The sequence below is a fragment of the Moschus berezovskii genome, chromosome 4 (assembly GCF_049115385.1).
Source record: "Moschus berezovskii isolate FMDL1 chromosome 4, NW_MosBer_1.0, whole genome shotgun sequence".
Taxonomy (NCBI): domain Eukaryota; kingdom Metazoa; phylum Chordata; class Mammalia; order Artiodactyla; family Moschidae; genus Moschus; species Moschus berezovskii.
In genome coordinates this window covers 29,561,584-29,588,185 of record NC_142463.1, presented here as the reverse complement: position 1 = coordinate 29,588,185, position 26,602 = coordinate 29,561,584, and the positions used below count along the sequence as shown (strand labels likewise).

Below are 26,602 nucleotides of genomic sequence, written 5' to 3'. Positions count from 1 at the left end.
CGTTTCAGCTTCAGCATCAGTCCTTCCAGTGAATATTCAGGACTGATTTCCTTTAGGATGGACTGGTTGGATCTCCTTGCAGTCCAAGGGACTCTCAAGAGTCTTCTCCAGCACCCCAGTTCAAAATCAATTCTTCAGCATCAGCTTTCTTTATAGTCCAACTCTCACATCCACACATGACTACTGGAAAATCCACAGCCTTGACTAGATGGACCTTTGTTGGCAAAGTAATGTCTCTGCTTTTTAACATGCTGTCTAGGTTGGTTGCCCTTGGTGGGTGCCCATTAAATGTTGGTTGCCGTTGGTGGGTGCCCATTAAATGTTGGTAAAGCCAACAGAAGGATAGGAAACTTAAGGAGGCAGGCATGCTCTGGAGTGAGATGCTTGGGTTGAGATCCCAGGTCTGATACTCACTGGTGAGACTGTGTGCCTCCATCTTATTTATAAACTTGGGATCCTGTAACTGCGAACGTGGCTTAGGGTGAGGGTTTGCACAGTGCTTGCTCCCCATGTTGACAGCCATTTATCATCTCTCCCTGCCCTTGTGCACCTCCAGAAGTCTTTCATCAGGGGGTTTTTGTCCCCCACCAAGTTCTCCAGCTGACACTCTAAATCCACGGAGGGAACCAGACAGGTTGGGGAGGCCCACCTCCATCCCTGACCCTTTGCCCTGAGAAGGGCTGCACTCTAGTCTTGTGAGAAGAAGGGTCCCTGGGATGGTGGGAAAGGCTCTGCCTCAAGGTGGGGATGCCAAAGATGCTGGCTCCTCAGCCTTGCCCTTCCTCTGAGCCTATGTTTCCTCACCTGTAAGATGAGGTGGAGGAGGGTTAAGTCCTTGTGGGAAGCTCTGATTCGGCTCTGCTGGAATCCCAGGCATGGGCAAGTGGCCACGCAGGCACCAGGTGAGGGCAAGGCCCACAGGCCCCACTATGCCCATCCACTTCACAAGAGGGCCGCCTGCCCCAAGCCCCACAGGCCCCACCCCATGGGAGGGGCGTGCTCAGGGCCCTTGCCCCACACTCCTGCGCTCACCCTGGCTGCCCATCATAGCCACTGCAGTGGAGCAAGGCTGGGACAGGCCTTGCTGTCTGGAAGGGCACAGAATCTAGCTGGGAAATAAGAGAGGCTGGCCTGCGTGGCCTAAGCCAGACTCATGACGAAAGCTGGACTTCGGCTCTATAGCCACAAGCAGGGACCTGCACTTAGAAGGAAAGCTGCCTGGTTCTTTGTAAACATTCCACAGCAAATTGCCCTTCATAGATGACAGCACGCACAGCAGAAAACCCTAAGTTAGTTGATCTTAAGTAGAGCAGCTGGTTTCAGTTTAATGATGTATTAGGTAGCTTTGCTATAGTAACAAACAACTCCCAAATCTCAGTGCTTATTATTAATACTACAACAAATATTTATTTTTCATTTATGTCACTGTCAATGGCTGCAGGCCAGTTGCTTCAGCTCTGCTCCATGTGTTTTAGCATCCAGCTGAAGGAACAGCCCCACCCTGGGAAATACATTCCCAGGCAGAGGGAAGAGCATGAGCCCACCGCGCCATGCTCTGCAAGCTCTGCCTAGACATGTCCACTCACATCCCTTTGCATCAGGAGAAGGGACGCACCCTCCTCACTGGGGGACGGGGTGGGCAAATGCAAGGTAAGGACATATAAAATCCTCTAGGAAGGAGAAAGCTAATAACTGTAGACAAAAATACAATAAATGACAGTGACTCAACGTGCAAAAAGATTTTCCAGCTTAAAAGGCGTAAAATTCTAAACAAATGTGAAAACTGATGTACTGTCTGTCACAGGTCTCCATACTGCAAAGATCAGGAAACATGGCAAACTTTTTAGGGGTTCTAGAGGACCCTCAATTTGCAGGTCTTTATAAAAGATGGAGAAATAGGACCTGGCTTCCCTGGCCCCGTCTCACCCCAAGGCATCTACAAGATCCCAACAGAGCAGGCTTCTGTGCTCATGAAGGACCTCTAAGCATTAACACCTTATAATTACACGTGTGGTTGTGTATGTGTGCAGTGAGAGGTACACAGCTGCAGAACCATGTCACTGGATTATGAGTCTTCAGGTCAGAGCTGGAGGCTGGTGGTTAACACAACTCACAGTGAGTCCAAGGATGTCATAAGCCAAGGCACAGAGTTCAGTAGCAAGAGAGGAAAGTGAAGGCCTGTGAAAACTCAGCGGTCTGACCAGAGAGGCTGAAGTTCAAGAAGGCAGCAGCCCCTCCCCAACCATGATGCAGGGAAGGCCTGTCCCTGGGGTGATGGGAATAAAGTGCTGGGTTCGAGGAGGGAGGAGGTCCAGGAAGCCTGGCTCCCACAGCATGGCCCAGTCACTTTACCTGGCGCACCTTTTTCCCCCGGAGATAATTCCTACAAAAGCCAGAGGATCCCACACAGACCAAAAATGTTGGTGTCAGGGCTTTGACAAAGTACCTGCAGTGAACACAACAAAAGAGAGGGATAATTGAATTGCAATTTAACCATCCATGGACTTTCCCAACAATAGTCAAGGTGAACCTTTAGATGTGAGTCAACATTAAAATGCAAGTTTAGCACATTTATTTGCTTGGTTGTTTATGGGTCTGCAGATTAGCATGAACCCCTCCCCCTGAGAACCTAGCCAGAACCTTTGGGCCAGTCCTCTTGGTCCTCGAGCATCACGTATGTTTATGGCTAAACATGAAATAAGAACATGCTTTCATTCCTTCATTCAACAGTACGTGCCCAGGGTAAGCCAGGCCTTGTGCTGAAAAAAACAGATTAAACAACAAACAAAAGCCACCATCACTGTCTTCAGGAAGGGAGATAAATAATGACAGCGAGGCACAATTGTAGAAGCGTTTTTGAGGTACAGTGTTATTTAGCCCAAAGAGACATAATTCCTCTACAGGAAAGGGAAATCAGGCAAGATTTCTGGCAGCTGTCATGTCTCAGCTTGCATTAATTGGACAAGGGGTCCTGATGGGCATGGGGTAGAAAAAGCCAGGAGGTGTGCGTCACTAGAATTTTTGCTGTTGCTGGGCATAAAGCAAATGGAGCAGGCATGCTGGACAGCAGGCAAGGTCTTGGACTCAGGTCCAGGGGTTTCTGCACCACCCTGTGGGCTTGGATCTGGGCAGAGGAGCCTGTATCATGGCCCTGCACCTAGTTCAGAGTTTGATGCTGCTGGTCTGAAGTTACTCTGTGCTGGGTAGTCTCTTGCCTATGCTAATCATTTAAAAAATAATGACTTCCAATGTATTTATACTTTCTCAGAAGCATGAAATTGGTTTTCCTCCATCAATCAGTCTGCTTTATATTTAAGATTTCTCTGCATTTCCTGGGAGATAAGGTAGAGTAGATCTCAGGCCTTTAAAGAATGATGGATAACTTGCTAACAATTGAGAAAAAGAAGAGCTAAAAATGTGTCTGTAAACTAGAAGGGTAATTTAGGGCTAGGAAAAAAAAATGCTGCCAAGAGAAGTCATCAATCATATCTGAAGAAATCCTCACCTCCTGCCTGCCAGGCCAAAGCAGGAGCATCAAGACCAGCTAGACACTCTCACTGAGTCAGTCAACACATCACCAACTCCCATCCCAATCCACCTCCTAAACTGCAATCCACCCCTACTTCACGTCTCACCACTGAACAGTACACTTAAGATCTGTACGCTACTTGGCAAATTTTACCTAAACGCCCTCTAGGGCTCCACACACCATCGTCAGGATTCTTGCTCCCTAGAGCATTCAAGGCTGCCACACACAGTCCTAACATGGTCCTCCAGCCTCATTTCCAACCCAACCACCACCCTTAGCACAATGGACTCTGCCTAAATCCAAGACATTTGCTTTGCTCAAAGCTCAGGGAAAAGTGGCCCAAGGGTCAACTATAAAGCTATTGAGGGCATAACCTTATAGTCCAGGAACCCCCAAAGCTAAGAGACAACTGCCAAATCCAACCGGCTCCCACTGCAACTAACCAAGGTGCCCTCTCACAGTAGACAGCCCCTTACAGTGTGTCAGAGCACTGACTCTTACTCTCTCTCCTACCAGAGAAATGTGTAGTCAAGAGTTATTATCCTCATTTTAGAGACGAGCCAACAGCCCCAGGGAGGCAGTATGGGCTCAGGGGGACACAGCCACTAAATGATGGTGTCTGACTCCAAAAGCCAATGCTCTTTCCATACAACAACATCAAGGGACACAGGCACAATCAGGAATAGGAGGACCATCCCAGCTGTCTTTGGGACAAAAGCCAGGCAGCAGTTTTTTTCCAACCAGCCCCATTCACTTCCCCCTGAGGATGTCACGGCTGTGGTGCAATGGGCTGAGTCAGCACACTGCAACCTGTTTGGCCAAAAGCCTGGGCCAGTCTCCATGGGTTGCTGTCTCACAATTTTGCATCCATGGCAGAAAGGAGGGGAGTACAAGGCCCGTGCTCAGCAGTGAAACAAGAACCTGGCTGTGTCCCTGGGATGGTGCCTGAGCATCCTTCCTGGTCCACTCAGCCCCATGAAGGTGACTCACCTGGGGTGCTGCAGCACCTGCAGCAGGGTGCTCCTGGGAGGCACGCAGTATAGTTCTGCCCTGTCCTCATTCTCAAAGTAGACCTGTAGGATAAACAGAGGAGCAGAAGTCAGACACCAGTAAAGGGCTTCAGCGACACTAGGCATGCAGAGGCCAAATCTGGGGAAATGTGTAAGAGATGGCAACTGTTGAGACTCAAATTCAGGCCTGAGCCTTCCTTCCCTAACAATTCAGTCGTAGAGCCATTAGATATGGTGAAAGGAAGCAGCAGTGGCCCAGAGCAGAGGAAGAGAGATGTCCACACAGGAGAAAGCCCTGGGTAGGTGTCAAAGCCTGTCCAGTGGAGATGTGCATTCTCACTGGGGACCGGCCAGCCGAGCAGGGTGAGAAGGGCAGCCACTCGTGGCAGGGGGAGGCCTGCTGAGGGGAATGAGGACCCACGCTGGATAAGAAAGACATTCATGCAGATGGTTGAGCAGTGCAGGGCATCAGCATATGTAGAATGAGGAGGTCACCATACTGGGGCAGCAAGCTGATGCGGGGAGTCAGTCCAAGTGAGGTGGGGAAGGTTTCCCATGGGAGAGGGGATACTGGTGGTGACGGGAGGGGAATTAAATACAGGGTGATTGATCAAACAAATATATTAATAATAACAGAAGCCACTGCAAAAATAGAGAAAGAGTTGGTATTGGATTAGAATTGAAGATACCAGTTACAGCTCACGTTTTTATACACACATGCATGCCAATGGAGCAGTGAGCATCCTCCTCCCCTCATCCCTGTACTTATGAGTATAGCTACTACACAGATCTTGACTACTAAATACTATTTTATGCTAAAAAGAACCAAAGCTCCATGGGAAAAATGGCTGATTCTAGACCTAAGGCAAAAAAAAGCACAATTTGAGCCTCAAACACCTTGTAACACAAAGCAAGGAAGTGCTTTAAAAATGGGAACAAGTCCGAAGGACACAGAAGCAAATTTGAAGGAATTCCCACTAACCAAATCCGAGACACCTTGAGCATAATATAACTCAATAAAATAAGAAACCATAAATCCACTGACATAAATGACAGTTTGATGAACAAGAAAATATCTGTATCATTTCCAAGTACCTCCCTATAAAATACTAACTACAAAGGGGAAATGAGTAACTTTATGCAGTACAGAAGCTTGTATACCCCTACCCCAGTCAAGTGTAAAGTGAACATCATCAGTAATGGGACATTTGAAATTATGATGTCTGACAGATTGCAAATACACATAATCTAGGTCACAAAGACACACAAGACAAACCCACACTTTCCACAAAATAACTGGTTTGTAACCTGCAAAAGTGGTAAGATCAAGAAAGTTGACAATAGACTGAAAATCTTCTGTAGCCCAAAGGAGACTAAAGGGACCTGAGCACTACATACAATACTATGTGGGATTCCTTCTGCTATAAAGAACACTACTGGTGACTGGTGGAGGGGATTAAGATGGTGAAACAGGAAGATATGAAGCTCACTCCCACACACACTAACATCAAAAACACATCTACATGTAGAACAATTCCCACAGAAAACTAACTAGAAACTGGCAGAAGATCTCCTATACAACCATACCTGCAAGAAAGATCTCCACATAATCAGGTAGGACAGGGCAAAAATAAAAGCATCAGGCTGGGACTAGCACCACTGGAAGGGATCTGTAATGAAGAGAAGTCCACATGGATGGACCCTCACCCTGAGGAGCCTGCGTGCCAGCTGGGAAATCCACTGACACAAGAGAGAAGCCCAGACTGTACAAGTAAGCGCATGTGCTGGCCTGCTGACAATCAGGACCGAGAGAGACCTGCACTGGAGGCTGCCACCTCTATAGGCACTTCCCAATCCAAAGGACCAATATCCCAGCCCCACTCACCCCACACCACAGCCTGGTATGAGACTAGGGCAAAGCTTCAGTCGAGCTGTGCAGATAAGACTAGGGTGATGTGGTCTGAGTAGAACCACAGAAACCAGTGTCAGTGTACACACCAGGGTGGTGGGTCAAACAGGGCAGACATGTCAGCATATGCACCAGGCATCACAAGGGCATACGGCAGGTAAGCACTGAATCTCAGCCAGACAGGCCCTGGGAAAGGACTTGATCTAGCTACACAGAGACAGGCTGGAGGGCCTGGGCTGTGACTTGGGGGAGATACCGAATCCATTGTCAGTACCAAACAGCAGGGGCAAGTCTAGCTACAGCAGACACTGTCAGCACATGCACTGGGCAGTGCTGCAAGAACACACAGTGGCTAGGCGGTCAGGACCTGCATGGGTATCTGCAGGGATGGTTTCCCAATGGAAGCAGCCTAGTTCTGCCCACTCCACACGGCAACCTACTGTCAGATCCAGAGTGGGCAGGTCCTGGGAGAGGTCTACCACAGAGGCAGCCCAGGTCCCAGGTGGCACCACAGCCACCTCAATTCCTGCAGCCACAATGCCCTGACCCTCAACTCCAGCCTACTCCACACCACAGCCTTGCACTAGATCTGGGAAAATCACAACAGAGAAAAGGATGCGACCTTGGGCTGCTTCTGAGGGGAACCGTGGCGGCGCTCAAGTTCACCGAGACTGCATGGACTACTCTTGCTTCAGCAACCACCTTCTTTGGGGCAGGGCACACACTGAAGGGCAACAAAGCCTGATCCATCCTAACCCTCGTGGCTTCTACCCCAACAAGGGGGAGCAGACCTTGCCCAGTAAGCCATGGAGCAGAGAGGAGGCCCCACCTCACATCCAAGGCAGGCTCTAGACACACACCACCAACCACACCCCCATCAAGGGAATGACAGCACACTCAAGAAAGATGCGGCTGGCATCCATACCCAAAACAGCCCTCACACCAAAAATACTGGACACATTCTGAGCAGGGATGCTTTTTTAAGACCACAATAGGTAACTGTTTTCATACATTTAGAGACCGTGAAAGTGAAGTAAAATGAAAAAGCAGACAAACTTCTCACAGTTAGAACAGAATTCCCCTGAAAGAACAAATAATGAAACAGACCTCTCCAGTCTATTAGACCTCAAGTTCAAAAAGGAGGTAATAAAAATGCTAAAGGAATTAAGAAAAATTATCAGGAAAAATGCTGATCACTGTAAAAAGGACTAGGAACTGTAAACATGAATCAATCGAAATTAAGACAATTCAACTGCTGAGATAGAAACCAACTTTAGAAGCAATGAATAGTAGACTAAATGTCACAGAAGAACGAATAAGTGATCTGGAAAACAGAATAATGAAAACCACCTGATCAGAACAGCAGACAGAAAGACAAATAAAAAAAAAAAAGAAAACAACATATGAGATCTACAGATTAATATAAAGCATGCCAACCTACACACCTACACACAACAGGAGTTCCAGAAAGCAAAGAGAGAGAAAAAAGGAGACCAAAAATGTATGTGTAGAAATTATGGTAGAAGACTTCCCAAACCCAACAAAAAAAATAGATATCCAGGTACAGGAAACACAGACGGTCCCAAACAAGATGAACCCGAATAGATACAGAACAAGATACAGCATAATTAAAATAGCAAAAGTTAAAAAGAAGATTCCAAAGTCAGCAAGAGAAAGAAAGACAAGGAGTCAGTTAAAGAGGAACCCCCATAAGGCTATTAGCCGATTTGTTTGCAGAAACACTACAGTTCAGAGAGTGGCACGATACAGTCAAAGTCCTAAAGAGGAAAAATACACAACCCTACCCAGCAAAACTATCATTTACAATAGAAAGAAGGATAAATAATTTCTCAGACAGGCAAAACTAAAAGAATTCAGCAATACTAAGGGTCTTTAATACTGAAAGGTCTTCTCTAAATAAAAAAGCAGCAGAATCTATTGGAAAGGAAGAACACAATGGGAAAGGCAAATATATAAAAGGATAGAAGATCATTTAAATAAGCCAGTACACAGATTATAAAACCAAAGAATACAGAAAAGCAATTAAAACTATAATTAATAGCAAAAGGAAAAACATGAAGATGTAAAATAAATAGGACATAAAAATTACAAAATGTGGGGGAAGGGAGTATAAAGAAGAAAAGATCAAGTTGTATTCACTCCACGGTCACAAGGACAGTTCAATATACACCAATTAATCAGTGTGATGTATCACATTAACAAAAGGAAAGACAAAAGCTATGTGATCATCTCAACAGATACCACAAAAGCATTTGACAAAATTCAACATCCACGTATCAAAACTCTCAAAAATGGGCAGAAGACCCAACTGACTTTTCTCCAAAGAAAACATACAGGTGGCCAACAGAGACATGAAATGATGCTCAACACTGCTAATTATTGAAAAAATGCAAATCAAAAACCACAGTGAGGTAACACCACACACGAGTCAGAATGGCCATCATTAAAAAGTCTACAAATAAATGCTGGAAAGGATGTGGAGAAAAGGGAACCCTCCTACACTGTTGGTGTAAATGTAAACTGGTGGACCCACTATGGAAAGCAGTGTGGCGGTTCCTTAAAAAGCTAATAGTCACAATATCATCCAGCAACCCCACTACTGGGTATATATTCAGAGAAAACTCGAACTTGAAAAGACACATGTATCCCAATGTTCAAGGCAGCACATTACAAGAATGGAAATAACCCAAGTGCCCATCAACAGATGATAGGCTTAAGAGGATGTGATACATATACACAATGGAATATTACTCAGCCATAAAAAAAAATGCCTTTTGCAGCAATATGGATGGACCCAGAAAATATTACACTTAGTGAAGTCAGTCAGACAAAAGAAAACATTATATGGGATCATTATGTGTGGAATCTAAAAAATAAGACAGGGACTTCCCCAGTGGTACAATGGAAGACTCTGTGCTTCCACTGCAGGGGGCACAGGTTCAATCCACGGTCAGGGACCTGAGATATCACATACCATTTGGTGTGGCCAAAAAAATGAAAATAAAAAACTAAAACTAAAAATGAATCTACATGTAAAATAGAGACTCACAGACACAGAAAACAAACATCATTACCAAAGGGGAAAGAGGTGGAGGATAAATTAGGAGTATGGGGTTAACAGATACAAACTTCTATACATAAAATACACAAGCAAGAGAGATTTACTGTATAGTACAGGCAACTATTTTCAATAGCGCGTAGTAACATATAATGGAAAATAATCTGGAAAAATATAACTGAATCACTTTACCAAATACTTGAGAAACTAACACAGTACTATAAATCAGTGAAGTTGCTCAGTTGTGTCCGACTCTTTGCGATCCCACGGACTGTAGTCTACCAGGCTTCTCTGTCCATGGAATTTTCCAGGCAAGAGTACTGGAGTGGGTTGCCATTTCCTTCTCCAGGAGATCCTCCCGCCCCAGGGATTGAACCCAGGTCTCCTGCATTGCAGGCAGACGCTTTACCCTCTCAGCCACCAGGGAAGCCCTACTATAAATCAACTATACTTCAATTAAAAGAAAATATTTTAATTAGTAGTGTGTGCAAAAAAAAAAGTGTTGCTGGGGGCTGGGGAAAAAATCTGTGAAAACTAATGGAGTCTGAGGATTAGCTGGTACTAGTGTATTGAAGTTAATTTCCTGATTCTGATGATTTATTGGGATCATGAAAGAAAATGTCCTTGTGTGTAGCAAACAGACAAGTCTACAGAGGTGATGGGGCATCAGTTGACATCTTACCCTCAAACTGAAGACAAATTTCTTTAATCTGTAAGTTGTGATTTTTTTTCAAAGTTGCAACAGTGGAATGTTATTCAGCCTTAAAAAGAGTAAGATTCTGACTCATGCTACAGCATGATAAATCTTAAAGACATTACACCAAGTAAATTAAGCCAGATAAAAAAGGACTCTATGACTCCACTTACATGAGGAGTAGATCAGAGACAAAGAGGAGGAAGAGAGATCCTGAACATCAGTTCAGAATGATGAAAATGGAGGCAGACAGTGGTGATGGCTGTACAACAATGTGGATGCACTTAATGTTACTGAACTGTACACTTTGAAATGTTTAAAATAGTAAATTTTATGATTTTTATATTTTACCACAATTTAAAAAAAAAAAAAAAGGCAGTGAAACCTTGCTCCACCCTGATTCCCCCAACTCCAATTCCCATAGAGGAACAAAAGAAAACTTCTCTTACCTCTAAATTATCAGGGCAGTATTTTTGCTCCAAATCCCAAGAGGGTGTTTCACCAAACATCACCATTAGATGATCAATAAACCTAAGGAGATATAACATGTACTTTCTGGTATCAGTAACTCATAATCTGTTTTCCCACATCCCATCCCCTGGACACCAATTCACGGAGATATCAAGAATGTATAAATCATGAAATGCAGGCCTAATCCATTTTGACAACAGTGCCCAAAATATGTGGATCACTTGTCCTATTCAGTTCAGTTCAGTCGCTCAGTCATGTCCGACTCTTTGCAACCCCATGAACTGCAGCACGCCAGGACTTCCTGTCCGTCACCAACTCCCGGAGTCCACCCAAACCTACGTCCATTGAGTCGGTGATGCCATCCAACCATTTCATCCTCTGTCGTCCCCTTCTCCTCCTGCCCTCAATCTTTCCCAGCAGCAGGGTCTTTTCAAATGAGTTGGCTCTTCGTATCAGGTGGCCAAAGTATTGGAGTTTCAGCTTCAGCATCACTCCTTCCAATGAATACCCAGGATTTATCTCCTTTACAATGGACTGGTTGGATCTCCTTGCAGTCCAAGGGACTCTCCAGAGTCTTCTCCAACACCACAGTTCAAAAGCATCAATTCTTCAGCACTCAGCTTTCTTCACAGTCCAACTCTCACATCCATACATGACTACTGGAAAAACCATAGCACTGACTAGATGAACCTCTGTTGGCAAAGTAATGTCTCTGCTTTTTAATATGCTGTCTAGGTTGCTCATAACTTTCCTTCCAAGGAGTAAGCGTCTTTTAATTTCATGGCTGCAGTCACCATTCGCAGTGATTTTGGAGACCAGAAAAATAAAGTCAGCTACTGTTTCCCCATCTATTTGCCATGAAGTGATGGGACCGGATGCCATGATCTCAGTTTTCTGAACGTTGAGCTTTAAGCCAACTTTTTCACTCTCCTCTTTCACTTTCATCAAGAGGCTCTTTAGTTCTTCTTCACTTTCTTGCAAAAGGGTGCTGTCATCTGCATATCTGAAGTTATTGATATTTCTCCCAGCAATCTTGATTCCAGCTTGTGCTTCTTCCAGCCCAGCGTTCCTCATGATGTACTCTGCATATAAGTTAAATAAGCAGGGTGACAATATACAGCCTTGATGTACTCTTTTTCCTATTTGGAACCAGTCTGTTGTTCCATGTCCAGTTCTAACTGTTGCTTCCTGACCTGCATAAAGGTTTCCCAAGAGGCGGGTCAGGTGGTATGGTATTTCCATCTCTTTCAGAATGTTCCAGTTTATTGTGATCCACACAAAGGCTTTGGCATAGTCAATAAAGCAGAAATAGATGTTTTTCTGAACTCTCCTGCTTTTTCGATGGTCCAGCGGATGTTGGAAATTTGATCTCTGGTTCCTCTGCCTTTTCTAAATCCAACTTGAACATCTGCAAGTTCACGGTTCACATATTGCTGAATATTTGTCCCATTAAGCCATAATTCTCTTTAACTGACTCAGGATTAACAACATTCCTATACTGAGAAAGTCTAACCATTAACTATGAAATCACATGTTAAAATCACTAGTTATATGTTTTCTAATAAACATACCCTTCAGTTTTATTCATGTACTACCGCCAATGCTTTCATCTCTCACAAGAGACAACTATGAGTGCTTGACAAACACTGTACTGTGGTGTTAGTATGAGTGAGGCCATGTCTGTCATTGCAAAGCTTCTTAGTGAAAGGAGAAATCAGCTATGGCATAGAGACATTATGCTAAGCCAGACTGTAATAAAACTCTCTAAAACTATTCTCTTCCCTCCTCACCCAAAATTCTACCTGTTCATCCTGCCAAAAGAACAAGGAAGAGCAAGCAAGCACCACAAAAGGCTCCAGGGGAAGGAAGTTACCTGGAGTCCTCATGAAAAGCAGAGACCAAGTCCGACTGGGCATACTCAGGGTACAGAAACAGCACAGGCCAGCTCAGTCTTCCCTCGTCATCCACACTCAGCCTGGTTCCACAGGGGTTCTCAGAGCTGAGCCCATACAGGACAAGCTCACTGAGACCTTCTGAGGCTGAGTCTTCATCCTCTCCAGCAGCTTCAGCAACTAGCCTGATGTTCCTAGCCTGGGTTAAAGCAAAAACATACATTTTATGTGGGAAGGATGCAAACTCACTTCACTAAAACAGGGAAAACCTTAACATTATGAGCTCCGTGAAGGCCAGCTCTATACACAATTCATCTTCATTATCCCTGACACCTGCTGAACTCACCTTTTGCTGTCCATCTACCACAAGCAAGACTCTTGTCACAGACATGAACTAGAGACATGGTATTAAGTCCAATGTAAGGGAAGAAGTAAAGCTGTGGAACATGAATAATTAATTCAGCCTGGAGGCCAGAGGTGACTAGGGAATGCTAGGCCTTGAACAAGGACTCTGAAAGGCAGAAGAACTGGTGTGCAGGGGGAGTGGGAAGGGCATTCTACCCCAGGGAACAGCCAAGGAACAGCATAGGCAAAGGTATTGAAAAAAATGCACCAAGTGGCATGCACAAAATGGTGAATGTTTTCAATTTGGCTGGGATGTGGGATACTAAAAATTATACATACACTGACTTAATCTTGAGTCTCTCATAGAAATAAGGATGAATCAAAGGTCTGAATGGTAGAGTCACCTCTTGCGTATGCTGGGGGGAGTTTCCTAAGGCTACCCCACAAGGGAAAATGACATGTAATCAAAACTACCTTGATGGTATCTCCTACACCAGGAGTTTGCAAACTTTCCCTGAAAGGGTCAGATTAAGAAATATTTTAGGTTTTGTGGGCCAGATGGTCGCTGTGGATATTACTCAACTCTGCCACTGTAGTGTGAAAACAGTCATCGGTAAGACACAAATAGGCAGGGCCATGAGCCACTGGCTGCAGCTTGCTGACCCCAGCTTTAAACCACTGAAATACAATATATATAACTTTGGGTATATTACTCTTTAGAGTAGTTCTCAAGTACACTGAAGTTTCAGACACAGAGTTAAAGGAGAGTACCAAAATAATGTCTGTATGCCAATGTCTAGCCATTCCAATACTCTACATTTTAGAAAATGACTAAATCTCTCTGGAGTTATTCCCTTCTGTTATCTATTAAGATGTTAACAGATTTTTCTATTGTAGGGCAGGACTAGTGGAGTGCATCTTAGTACTGTGAAGTTCTCAAAGCCAACAAATAATTTTAAGGAGGTACATAATTTAACTCAACAAAAAATGAAATCAAGAACCAAACTCATAACCAGTATTACCTCCCCTGTGAAGCCAAGGCTCAATAGGTGACTTATGAAAGCAAGATTTGTATTATTTCCTACATTTACTTACAATGTAGGAAAGAGAGGGAAGGGGAGGTAGAATTTTGTGTTATTGTGATAGTTAGGAAAGCTACATCCTAAAATCACTGTCTCAGGATGCAGTATAACACAGGGACTAAGAGCAAGGACCTGGCTCTGACATACACCAGCTGTGTGAAGTTTCTCTGAGATTGGGTGGAATAAGAAAGAACAAGAAGACCCACCTCAGAAGGCTTCTGTGAAGATTAGATAATGATTAACCCATAGCAACTATTCAGTGTATGTTACCTGAAACCAACACATGCATACAAGTGAGACAGCTGACTGAACTCAGGGGGTCTGACTTGTCACACTGCTTCACCAAAACCAGAAAGAAAATGAACAACTCATTCACGTAAAGCATCTCCAGAAAGGTTCCCGATCAACTTCATGATGAGTGAATTCTGCAGACCATAGGGTAGAAAGTTTGAGAACTCACCTTGATGGCCTGGAGTAAAGCCTCATTCTGATCCTGCTTCTTCTTTTCTTTCAGCTTTGCTTTCCTTATATCCCTCTGTTCAGTTCGCTGAAAATGAAAAATTCAGATGCATCACCTCTAGGGAACTTGCCTCCTCTCCTCTTCTGTTACTCCAGCCTGACCCTAAATAGCTATCTCTTGTCTCCATTCAACTCTGGCTCCTGTATATCAAGGAACACCAGTGGCTGGATTCAATTCAATAAACATTTAAGAAGCACATATCTGGGTGCCAGGACCAGTGGCAGCAGTAATGTTAAAACCTACCCAAGGAACTCATAGTCTACTGAGGGGGACAGGCATATAAAAAGGTCTAGTGTTAGCCTGGTAGTACAAACTGAGTGCCATGAAACACAGAGGAGGGAGTGACTGACTGATTCTGCCCCATGGAGGTAGGCTTTATTCAGAAACCAGATGAAAGAGAAAGGGCAATATTGGCAGAGGAACTGACATAAGGGCCAGCCAGGCATTCAAACTTCTCTGTTATGGATGGAGTACAGGAAAACACACTGGGAAAAACCCAGGCCAAGAACATATCAGAGGCTCTGCCCTGGCCAAAAACTTATCACAGACTCTGCCTTTTGCACAATTCCAGTTCATGAGAGAAAACTATCACTAGTCCACTTCATCTGGCAGAACTATAACTCAATTTCCTTTTCCTACTAATCTGCCCAGAACCAGCTGATTCTACTCCAACCCTCAGGACTTGATTAATAGGGGCCAACTTTTTCTGTAAAGGGCCAGACAGTAAGTACTTCAGGCTTTGCAAACCATGCACATGTTCAAGCTAAAAGATCTCCAGTCTCATCTGTTTGTACGTCTCTGTGTACATTATGCATATGAGATGTCTCTATGGAAAATATTATCAAAATTAAATGTATAAGAAAGCTCTATTTAACTGACTTAAAAGTAAACAAAAATTAACTTTTTCTAAATATAATGGAAACTGGCCAGAATGAATTTCAGATTCACATGATCTCTGAAATATTCAATATTAAATTATATCTGATAATAAAGCTAGCTTAAGCTTGTTGGTTTAATCAATGTAAACATATCTTACATATTGTACTCAGGTCAACCAAGTTCATGTTATTTCTGTTGCAGAGTTTGTTAGCAATTCTTGACTGAAAAAAAAAAACAGCATAACCTAAAAAGGTGAGAATTTTATTTGCAAGACTTGCCGAGGACTTAAATCTGGGAGGCAGCTTCTCAGATAGCTCTAGCAACTGCTCTGAAAAGGTAAGGGTAGACTTCCCTGGTGGTATAGTGGATGGGAACCCACCTGGCAATTCAGGGGACATGGGGTCGATCCCTGGTCCCACATGCCACAACTACTGAAGCCCATGCAACTAGAGCATATGGTTTTGTCCTAGAGCTGACTGTTTCTAGATGAAAAATAAGCAACTATGGATACAGACAATTGTGACATTTGAAAAAGAAAACCTTGTAAAAGAAGTTTTGTACACAGGCTGGAATTAGGTAAATTTAATTTACTAAATTAAAATTACTAAGAGTAGTATGGGACAGGATTGAGTTCCTCTATTGACAGAAAAAAGTTTTCCTGGAATACTGCTTTTGCTAATAGATTGTATCAGTTTCTTTGCCTTTGTAGGCTATGTTGCTTCAGTTGTGTCCTACTCTTTGCGACTTTATGGAATGGAGTCCACGAGGCTCCTGTTTGTGGGATTCTCCAGGCAAGAATACTAGAGTGGGTTGCCATTTCCTCCTCCAGGGGACCTTCCTGACACAGGGATCAAATGCAGGTCCCCTGTGTCTCCTGCATTGGCGGGTGGATGCTTTACCACTGAGCCACTTGGGAAGCAAAGGCAATAGCTCAGAACATTCATATAGGACCTTCTAGATTCCCAGGAATACATTGGAGCTTTTCAAAGACCCTACAGAATCTCATTCCCCAGTTGTCCTTTTAAGTTTTCTGGTAAGCCTATTACTTGCCTCAACTGTTTTCCACTGCCTCAGGCAGATGAAATCTTACATAATTGCCTCAAATCATATTTAACAAATGTCTCCAATCCCAACCCTCTGTGAAAAAGCTTTTCATACTGGGATAGTTTCAAGATGCCTCAAATATAAACAACTTGTGAGTGGGGTCTTCTAGATGGTCAAATGACAATCCTCTGGGAATGGGGCTTAATACTGTTCTGCCTCCTCTGGTGGCTACCAGGATGTTCATTTTCACCATAATTGTGGGCTGTTGGCTTTCAAAGCTACTATGGACCTTGGGAGAGAGGCAATGGGATAGGACAAGGTAAAATGCCACCAAGCTTGCTGTTCTTAAGGAGATTCAGCCATTATTTTCGCATAACCACTACTCAGATTGCTACAAGGCTTTGGTTCATTTCGGTTATGCTTTTGGGCCCTGAAATCTCCCTTTAATTACACCTGTGCTGCAGGACATAGACGCTTCCATTTAGGTCCAATAAGGGCTCTTCTGCAGACAGGCTTGGCAATGGCCTTCCACAGTAGCCTTCTAGATACTCTCTCCTGTATAGGCCACTTTTAGAAATTCTGGCCATACCTAATTGCCTGGGTTCAAAATTCTGTTACTGAACCATGTGGATCCATACCTCTACTTTTGTAGACATGACCAGAATGACTTCTGACTAAAATTTATCCCTATTCAGGGCCAGCTCTAGGCTCCCATGGTACTGAAAATTCCTATTCCATAGTGTAAGCAGTGGAGAGAGACCTAGACCAAGAATCAAGAGAACTGAAGTCTAGTTATGGAACAAACATGTGAGACACTATCGCAGAGGACCAGGAAGGTAGACTCTGGAGCCAGACTGCCTGACTTTGAAGCCAAGCTTCACCAGCTATGTGACTTTCTGATCTCTCTGCTTTAGCTTCCTCAGTAGTGGAAAGTGAACCAGAATAGTGCCTACCTTATAGGACTATGTGTGATTTAGACAGATTCATGTAAGTAAAATTTTTAAATAGGACTTGGAACATACATACAGTAAGTGCTAATGTTGAGGGTTTTTTTGGTAGTGATGGTCTGTTATTACTATTGTTTTTATCATCACTTTTGCTGTTATGTACCAGAAATGTTACATTTCATCAGCAAATTATAGATATCTTAATGTTGGGAGTTACACAGCATTATAGAAGCCTAGAGCTTCCGTGATGGCTTAGTGGTAAAGAACCTGCCTGCCAATGCAGGAGACACTGGTTTGATCCCTTGGTTGGGAAGACTCCCCTGGAAAAGAAATGGTAAGCCAGTCCAGTATTTTTGCCAGGGAAATCCCATGGACAGAGGAGCCTGGCAGGCTACAGTCCATGGGGTCGCAAAAGAATTGACAGGACTCAGCAACTAAACAACAACAGACAGACAGAGGCCTGACATCTTAAGTGTTTACCTGTCTTTCCCGCCTCTTTCAATAGCTATATTCAGTGTGCACACTAGACTGTACCACCAGTTTATTTATTCAAATCATAATAGTCACAAATTTATCAAGTACTATATATTTTTCCTTACCTCTATCATGTTATAATTACTTACTTCTCTGTATCCTCCAGAGCCTCACGGGTAGGGACTGATTTGGGGTTGTGTCTGTTGTTGTTTTCTTCTTTTTTCAGCCACACTGCATGACTTGTGGGATCTTAGTTCCCCCACCAGGGATTGAATCCGGGCCCTCAGCAGTGAAAGCACAAAGTCCTAACCACTGGACGACCAGGGAATTCCCTGGGTTTTGTTTTAAAGAAGAAAAAGTTTACAATGACCCAAGATGCAATCTAGGAGATGCTAATTAATTTTGCCACCAACCTTCAACTTGTCTGCTTTAGCCCTCAGGTCCAGAAGCTTCTTCTCTGTGGCATCTATCTGCAGCCCCTCATCGCACCAGTTCACAGCCTCGACATAGTTTTTCAGTTCCAAATGGCAAAAGGCACCTGTAGAACCCAGCACCCTTAGTATCCCGGGACAAGATGCATGGAAACAGAGATCCTGCACATGACCCCCAACTTCAACCAGCTACCAGCCAGTACCCTGAAGTTCTGGAAAATGGATGATCAAGCCCCTTTTAGTGCATCCCCCAGACAAGGAACACTGTTTCTTGTGTCTTAGATCAGAAAGGTTTCTAGGTCCCATTCAGCTCAAAACTCTAAGTCTTTCTGATAGCAAGGACTCTTAAAGGAGGGAAGGCTACAGCTTAGTGGCAAAGAACATGATCTTTGGAATCAGAGAGATCTGGGCTGGAAATCTAGCTGTCATTAACCAAATAAACATTATACAGTGGACTGAGTATCCCTGAGCTTTAGGCTGCTCATCTATAAAGGAGAAGAATAAAGTCCATCTCGGATGACTTTAAATGAAGAGAGAAAGCAGAATTTGCCTCAGTCACTCACAAAAGCTAAGGCAAAACCAAACATGTTAGGTATCGCCTAAAACTGTTCTTGATGGCTACCAGTTTAAGCTGCCTCTCCTTTAATCAATCGTGTTTTCCTTCAGTTAGCCTCTATGGGCTTTCTACAGAATTTAGATACATCTGAACTAAAAAACTTAAATGTCAATAGAATTCAACCTCATCTTCCAGAGATAGAGTGGGTGTGTTGCCAAGGCCACATAGTAAGGTAAAAACAATTCAAGCAAGCTACAGACTTCCAGCCTGTAGCAAATTCCACAAGACTATACACAATTTATTTGCCCATCTTCTTCCCCTATAGCTGAAGGGCCTAGATGTATATAAACTCCCTAACCATGATTACATAAGCATAATTTTAATAAAGCATTTTAAGTTGGTCCATGGGGATATAGAGATTAATGTTATGAATAAATTAAAGTTTACAAAGCACCACTGAGCTTCTCAAACAAAAGGTGTAAGTATGCAAGTAATAAAAGCAAATTATTACATACAAAGGTCAGACTAGGAGAGAAAAAATAATCTGGGAACATCTCAACATTAGAGTTATCAGCAAAAATCCCATAACTTATCTTTTAATTAACAATAACATGGCATTTGAAGATCTTGTCTTTCAATCAGCTAATTTGGAAAAAAAATGAGAATGTGGCTTTTAGAACCACTTTAATTTTATTCTTTATTAATTAAAAATGAGGAGTTTCAATTTCTCTACCAATACTTAAAACACAGAGGGTTGAATTATTCTCTGGAGAATTCTTTTAAAAATGCATGTTGCTGCCAACAACTTAATACCAAGACTGCAAAAATAAGATAACTTCATTAGTATCTTAGCATCTTAATATCAAAACTTAAAATACTTCTGGTTTTGCACAATCCAACTTTTCCATGGTGACAGTCATACTGCAGCTCTACAGGACTTACCTCTTATTATTGCTTTGAGGTGGCCAGGTTTTAGCTTTCTGGCAGCCGTCACATCACTGAGAGAAGAACGAAAATTGCCTGACAAAACACCATTCAGTAAACGAGAAAACAAGTTTTGAGATCAGATTATTTCCAAAAGTTTACATGTAGAAATAAAAACACTCTTGGACAATCTTTAGTTCAGTTCAGTTCAGTCACTCAGTTGTGTCCGACTCTTTGCGACCCCATGAATCGCAGCACGCCAGGCCTCCCTGTCTTATCACCAAAATCAGAGCAACTGCTTGTAGAAAAAAAATAGCTATGCTCATCAAGCACCTCAGAAATGTTTATAATAGCAAGCAACCTACCGAACAACTATAAATGGCTAGTAAGCACATGGAAAACTGCTCAAAATCACTAATGACTAGAGAAATTAAGATTAACATGAAACTGAAAATTAAAAACAGGTAATACCCAATATTGGTGAAGATATGGTAAAAGGGCACTCTGGGAGTAAACCAAGAGAGCAAATTGGCGTGCATACTGTATATTCACTTTAACCCAAAAATACTCCTCAAAGAACTGATCCTTAAAAAGGCTTGCAAAAAAAAGAAAAAATGCTTGGAAAAATTTACAAGGATAAATGTAAAAGCATGTGAGCTGCTGCATTACTTTTAATTGTGAAAAGCTAGAGATAACCTAAATATCCTCAATTTAGTAATGATGAAATAAATTATAGTAAATCCATACTACTGAATACAGCTATTTAAGGAGTAAGATAGATCTGTATGTAAAAGGCATGATAGGATGTCTTTGCTACATTGTTTTAAGTGGTGGGTCAATGTGTATAGAAGCCTATCTTTATAAAATAAACAAACCAATCTAAATATACAGGCACATGTACACACATATATATTTGTAAATGCATTAAAAAGGAAAAAAAAAAGATGTGCAATCATGAACACTGGTCATCCAAACTAGGAGGCAAGAGGTAGACTTTCATTCTCTAGTTTATACTGTGAGTATTACAAACAGCTTAGTATATACTTATTAATTTCACTTCTAAAGCTCTAGCCCGGGGTCAGCAAAATTTTTCTCTAACGGGCCATACAGTAAATATTTCAGACTTTACAGGCTACATATGGTCTGTTATACATTCTTGTTTCACAATCCTTTAAAAAAACACCTGTAGCGCACAGGAGATCAGGGACCCAGATGTGGCCTAAGTCATAGTCTGCCAAATCCTGCTTTAGGCTAAATAATCAATCGGAAAAATTTTATCACTAACTTTGTTCATTTTTGCATTACTTAAAAAAGCCTAAAAGCAGCTATATACTCAACAATAGCAGTATAGTAAAAATATAGTGTAAACACTGCTATGTCTATATGATGCAACTTCAGTATTCACAAATAATTCAATGACAGGTGAAACTGTTTACGTTATAAAATTAAGTGAAAACTGAAAACAGAATTGGAACAGCATCATCTTATCTGTGGAAAAAATACATATAGAGAAATCCAAAAACTTCTGCTTAAAGGTAAGAGACTGAACATATGCATTTCAACCCCTGTCACTTGACCAAAAAAAAAAAAAAGCCATTAATCCAGAGACAAGCATGAGAAAATGGAACACATTTTAAAGCTGGAGACCAAAGAGACACAAGCTAGATGACTAATCAGGCTTGAGACAACTGAAGTCTAAGCCAGCAGAGGGAAAACTCAAAACTACCAAGTGTACTGAAAAGCCCGCAAAGTACCCAGGACTAAAGAATCAACAGCAGCAGGTACCTCTGTAAGAGTGGACAAAGGGGTCTTTTGTTCAGTGTATTCTGAGTCAAACTTGACTCTGAATCCTAATCCCAGCAGTGCATACTCTTAAGGCAATTCATTTTACACATTTATTACATTTTACTACAGTTTCCTACTCTGTTAACTAGGGATAAAGCTGTTAACCTTACTTACCATACATATTTGCTATGAACTCAAGAGGGATAAAAAAATGTGAAAGTGCTTTGTAAGCCATACCAGTGACATCATTTAAGGAAATTCTTGATTATTATGCATTTGCTCCTCTGGTATCACAAATACCTATTTTGTTTTTTTTTTCTTGCAAGGTGCTTTTGGTCTTACTCAGCCTATACATAACATTCTTTAGTTCTCCAAAGAAAGGAACTATGTAGCTCTTATTCACAGTGCAGTGCTGAGCACACAGTAAATGCCTTATACTTACTGTTTGATAGGTAAATGAATGAAACTCCTTTAAGGAAAAGTCAGGTCTTACTCATTTCTATGATGCCAGTACCTAGCACAGAACAAGAACTCAGTGCGCTGAATGAAGAAAATGTATTCCTCCAGAAGTAAGAAGACTGGGTTTCTAGTCCAGAGTCTGGCACTAACCAAAGGGGTTCTTCTCTAGGCCTGTGTAAAATGAGGGGGCTGGCTGGCTCAAATAATCTCCAAAGTTCTATACCACTCTTACTTTTTAGAATTTTATAATGAAACAGGCTAAAGAAGAAAAAAATTGGAGCAGATTATGACCGGAAAGAAACTCTGCTCCAAAGGTGATGAGTCCCAGTAGACCTATCCCAGCTAGACTTTAAGGCTTATTGTCTACCAGTCCCTCAGAAAAGGTTGAAGTCATTCCCAGGTACTCTCTAAAACTGTGTGATAAGAAACAAGGGTTTAATACGCTCTAAGATTAGATACCAACAATGATGTCACCCAAATAATTAATCAATGCTTCCCAAAGTCAAGTCTACAGAACAGTCCTACATGTTAATAAGCGTTACTTGAAAAGGAGGCTCACGAAACCTGAGACTCACAGGATAAGGTTCTCTGCTGTAGGTTTTCTCAGTATTAACATACTAATGTGCACTGCAAATCTCCAATGAAGCAGCTGCTGCTGCTGCTGCTAAGTCACTTCAGTCGTGTCCGACTCTGTGTGACCCCATAGACGGAAGCCCACCAGGCTCCCCCATCCCTGGGATTCTCCAGGCAAGAACAATGAAGCAGCAGCACTGTCCAATTTTACTTGTCCAAGGACTGTTTTACTTCAAAGCGCCCACAGACTACTGAGAAATTCTCCCTTGGATAAATATAGTTTCTCTCACACAAAGAACTTTATCACCTTAATCCTTCTAGCATCCTTGAGAGGAGGCCAGAAAAACAACTTACTTTTGAGAGAGAAGAGGCATCTGGGCTCAAAAATTCCAGACCATACCAACTCATGTATTATGGTATTTGATATTACTCATTTGGCTCAAATAGTAAGAATTAGACAATCTATCTGACATCCCTTTTCACCAATCTACCTGGAAGATCATTGTTCAGTTAAAGTAAGCTATCGTAGGTTTCTGGGATAAACAGCTCCTTTTCCTCTGACACTCTCAAACCCTTCCCACTAGCCATCATGTAATAGTTTTTTATCATAAGTTAATCTTTTAGAAAGTACTAAATAATAGAATAAATTACCCAGATAGTATTGTGCTGCTGCCCGATTGGTATAAAGAACAGCATTCAAATAAGGGTCTGCACATTTCTTCTTTAATCCTTCAGTGTATGAAGTAACAGCTTTCTTGTAGTCTTTTTCTTTAAAGTAATCATTGCCCTCATCTTTGTAAGTCCTGGCCTGATCTGCAAAAAAAGAGAAGAAAAAAATCACTATTCCCTATTTTTTAAAGAGCTCATTAAAAATCTAAATCACACAATAATGACAAACCAAAAAGAACCAATAGGGAAAGAAAACTCAAAAATGAATGCTATAAAACTGGGTATCACTATGGAGAAATAAAGTCACATGTACTTAACTACAATCAATTCTAAATATCTTAGAAAGATTATTAAGTGCTCACACACACCAAAAAAAAGCATAAAGGAAAAAAGTATACTTATCTCTTGAAGAGAAGGCTTTAATTACAGAAGAAATGGGGGAAAATTACACTACTGTTTTTTAATATGTTGTTTGAGTCCCTTGAACGCAAATTCCCCTCCTCACTTTGGCAAAAGCCTACAAACCTGCTACAATTCCGTTCAAATTTCCCACCCATTGAAAGCCCTTCTACACCCCCCCCCCCTTTGGTGTTCCAACAGCACCTATAACACCTTGGCACTTATTACATAGGTTTGTCCTGATTCTTTAGGACAGCTGAGCTATCCACTGGAGTGTGACCTTTGAGGGCAGTCTCATTCTTTCCTGTATCCCGGTGCCCAGTATTTAGTAGGTATACAAAGAAGTATATGTGGAATAAAAAGTGACAAGTTAGCTCGGGCTAACTACTTCTGTCATCTATCAAAACCTTTCTGACTCACACTTTATCTCAATTTAATGGAGGAGCTTAGAGAGTCACTGAAGGTACCTTCTGGAGATCGCTCATCATCAAAAATAATTGACTGCAGGCAGGCCAAGTCAGGATTCTCCAGGGGATCAATTTCTGATGGCGAGTTCTTCATAAACAGAGGAATCTTTTCAAATTCCTGGAGGTTGTTAAGAGAAGAATGAACTATACGAATACAATTTTCCACTGAGTAGACCCAATTCCAGGTCTTCACATCAAAGTTTTTTCTCACTCATAATTTGCAAATCCTCATAACATCTCTCCCTCCCCGGCCTCAGTGTCCCACCTGTAAAATAAGAGTGCAGAATACCTAAAGACACTTCAGTTCTCACATTCTTACAGAAGCGGCAGTAACTACCAAACGAGCTGAGCGCTCGTTTGTTCCTGGCAGGTCACCCACCCTCTCACTTGAGCTTCGCCAACCATCCTAGGAGGAATTTTACAAATGAGGGGGCGGTCTCAGATAACCTGTGCACTCACAAGTTTCTGACTCCAAAACCTGAACACCTAAATATCCTGTCAGCTTAAGAAGACCCTCAAAGCGTCGGGGCCGATTTTTAACACGCAAGGAGAAACCACCTATCCGCGCCAAACCTTGGCGGAAAAGCGCCTCAGCGCCCGGGAGGCCCCAGGAGGTGGGACGACGGCCACGCATGCTGAGACCCCGAGCCCGCCCACCTCCTCCCACTGGTCCTCGTGGAAGCCGCCAGGGTAAGGCTGACTCTGGAACTTTTCCAAGAACGACTCCATGCCGTCGTCAAAAATGACGCCGTGGTCCTCAGGCTCCATTTCTGCTTCCTGGCGATACAGCCACCGCCCGGACGTCCAGAACCGCACTGCAGCTTCCGGCGGCGCGGGCGCCCCCTCTCAATCTTCCGGGCGGCGCCGGCCCGCTGCTTCCGGCGTGCTGGAGGCGTGGCCGACCCGACTCCACCCCTCCCGCGTGAAGCGCCCCTCCCGCGCACTTTCGGGTCCTTTCCGGACGGTGGATGAGCCCAGCGACCCGCGGCAGGGCACTATCACTTAATTCACTCGTTTGTTTAACCCGTCAGCACGGTTTCTAAGCTCCTTTCTTGTGCCAGTCCTGTTGTAGTCGCTGGGTATACAGTGCTGGGCAAAGCAAGTAAAATCCCTGCCCTCTGCTGCTACTGCTAAGACCCTTCAGTCGTGTCCGACTCTGTGCGACCCCATAGACGGAAGCCCATCAGGCTCCCCCGTCCCTGGGATTCTCCAGGCAAGAACACTGGAGTGGGTTGTCATTTCCTTCTCCAATGCGTGAAAAGTGGAAGTGAAGTCGTTCAGTCGTGTCCGACTCTTAGCGACCCCATGGATTGCAGCCCACCAGGCTCCTCCGTCCATGGGATTTTCCAGGCAAGAGTACTGGAGTGGGGTGCCATTGCCTTCTCCCCCTGCCTTCTAGGAGTTGGTAAAGTAGAGCGGAGAACGTGAAAATGTTAGTCACTCAGTGGTGTCCGACGCTTTGTGGACCCCATGGACTAGGCTTGCCAGGCTCCTCTATCCATGGAATTCTCCAGGCAATAATACTGAAGTGGGTAGCCATTTCCTTCTCCAGGGGATCTTCCCGACCCAGGGATTGAACCTGGGTCTACTGCATTGCAGACATTCTGTTCTATCTGAGCCACCAGGGAAGCAGTAAGCAGAGGGGAGAGACAGACAATAAACAAGATACGGGAGTTTGTCAAGTGGTAGCAAGGACTGTGGGAGAAAAGTTTTAAACAGGGTGGGCAGGCATTCAAGCAAAGGAAGAAGCTTGGAAGTGGCCAGGGGGTGTCTGGGGAAGAGCATCCCCTGAGGAGGGAATAGAGAGGGCTAAAGGTGCGAGGTGCAGAAAAGACAGTAGCAGGTAGGTGGGAAAGATAATGAGCTGTGATTCTGAGGGTTTGGGTTTTCCTCACAATGCAGTGGGACCCTTTGGCGAGCTTTGAGAAAAGGAATGATGTAATCAGACTATTTCTGATTGGGATTCTGTGGTGGGCTAGTAAAGAACCCGCCTACCAATGCAGAAGACATAAGAGATGCAGGTTTGATCCCTGGGTCAGGAAGATCCTCTGGAGGAGGAAAGGGCAACCCACTCTAGTATCTTTGCCTGGAGAATCCCATGGACAGAGGGGCCTAGCAGGCTACAGTCCATGGGGTCAGAAAGAGTCAGACACGTCGACTGAAGTGATTTAGCACACATGCACAAACCCCTGCCCCCCACAGCTGAGATGGCAACAAGGCCTCTGGGCCAGGTGTGCCTTGCTGCAACCACTGGGTTCCCAGCAAATGCCTGCTGGGCCCTGCATTGTATGTCACAGTCTAAGGAGCTCACAGCCTGGTCTAGAAGGAAAGATAGGCACACAGCAGACCAGTCTAAACCCAGTCTGGTCACAAGCCTGCTCAGTGGAGGAACAGAGGAATGGCTGTTGCTTGGGGGGTTCGAGGAGGGTTCATTGAGAAAGTGATGAAGATCTCAGATGGGGAA

At 43.3% G+C, this 26,602-nt stretch overlaps 1 protein-coding gene across 1 annotated transcript; it reads right to left on the bottom strand.

Moving 5' to 3' along the window:
* Positions 1–1,381: 1,381 nt before the first annotated feature.
* On the bottom strand, positions 1,382–24,977 carry TTC4 (tetratricopeptide repeat domain 4). The gene is made up of 10 exons (XM_055402403.2): positions 24,796–24,977; positions 24,139–24,256; positions 23,255–23,416; positions 19,805–19,882; positions 18,289–18,413; positions 14,472–14,558; positions 12,566–12,783; positions 10,671–10,752; positions 4,520–4,602; positions 1,382–2,446 (listed from the first exon to the last, which is right to left on the bottom strand). The coding sequence occupies exons 1-10, from the start codon at positions 24,904–24,906 to the stop codon at positions 2,344–2,346; spliced, it is 1,167 nt and encodes a 388-aa protein (XP_055258378.2). The 5' UTR covers positions 24,907–24,977; the 3' UTR covers positions 1,382–2,343.
* Between the last annotated feature and the right edge of the window lie 1,625 nt (positions 24,978–26,602).

Bases quoted from the DNA above. Each gene is read 5' to 3' on its own strand.
- TTC4 (XM_055402403.2), bottom strand. From the start codon at position 24,906: ATGGAGCCTGAGGACCACGGCGTCATTTTTGACGACGGCATGGAGTCG. The intron at 19,883-23,254 runs GTAATTTATTCT...GTGTTTTGTCAG, and splicing joins AGCAGCACAATACTATCTGG to GCAATTTTCGTTCTTCTCTC. The intron at 4,603-10,670 runs GTAAGAGAAGTT...TTTATCCTACAG, and splicing joins ACTGCCCTGATAATTTAGAG to GTCTACTTTGAGAATGAGGA.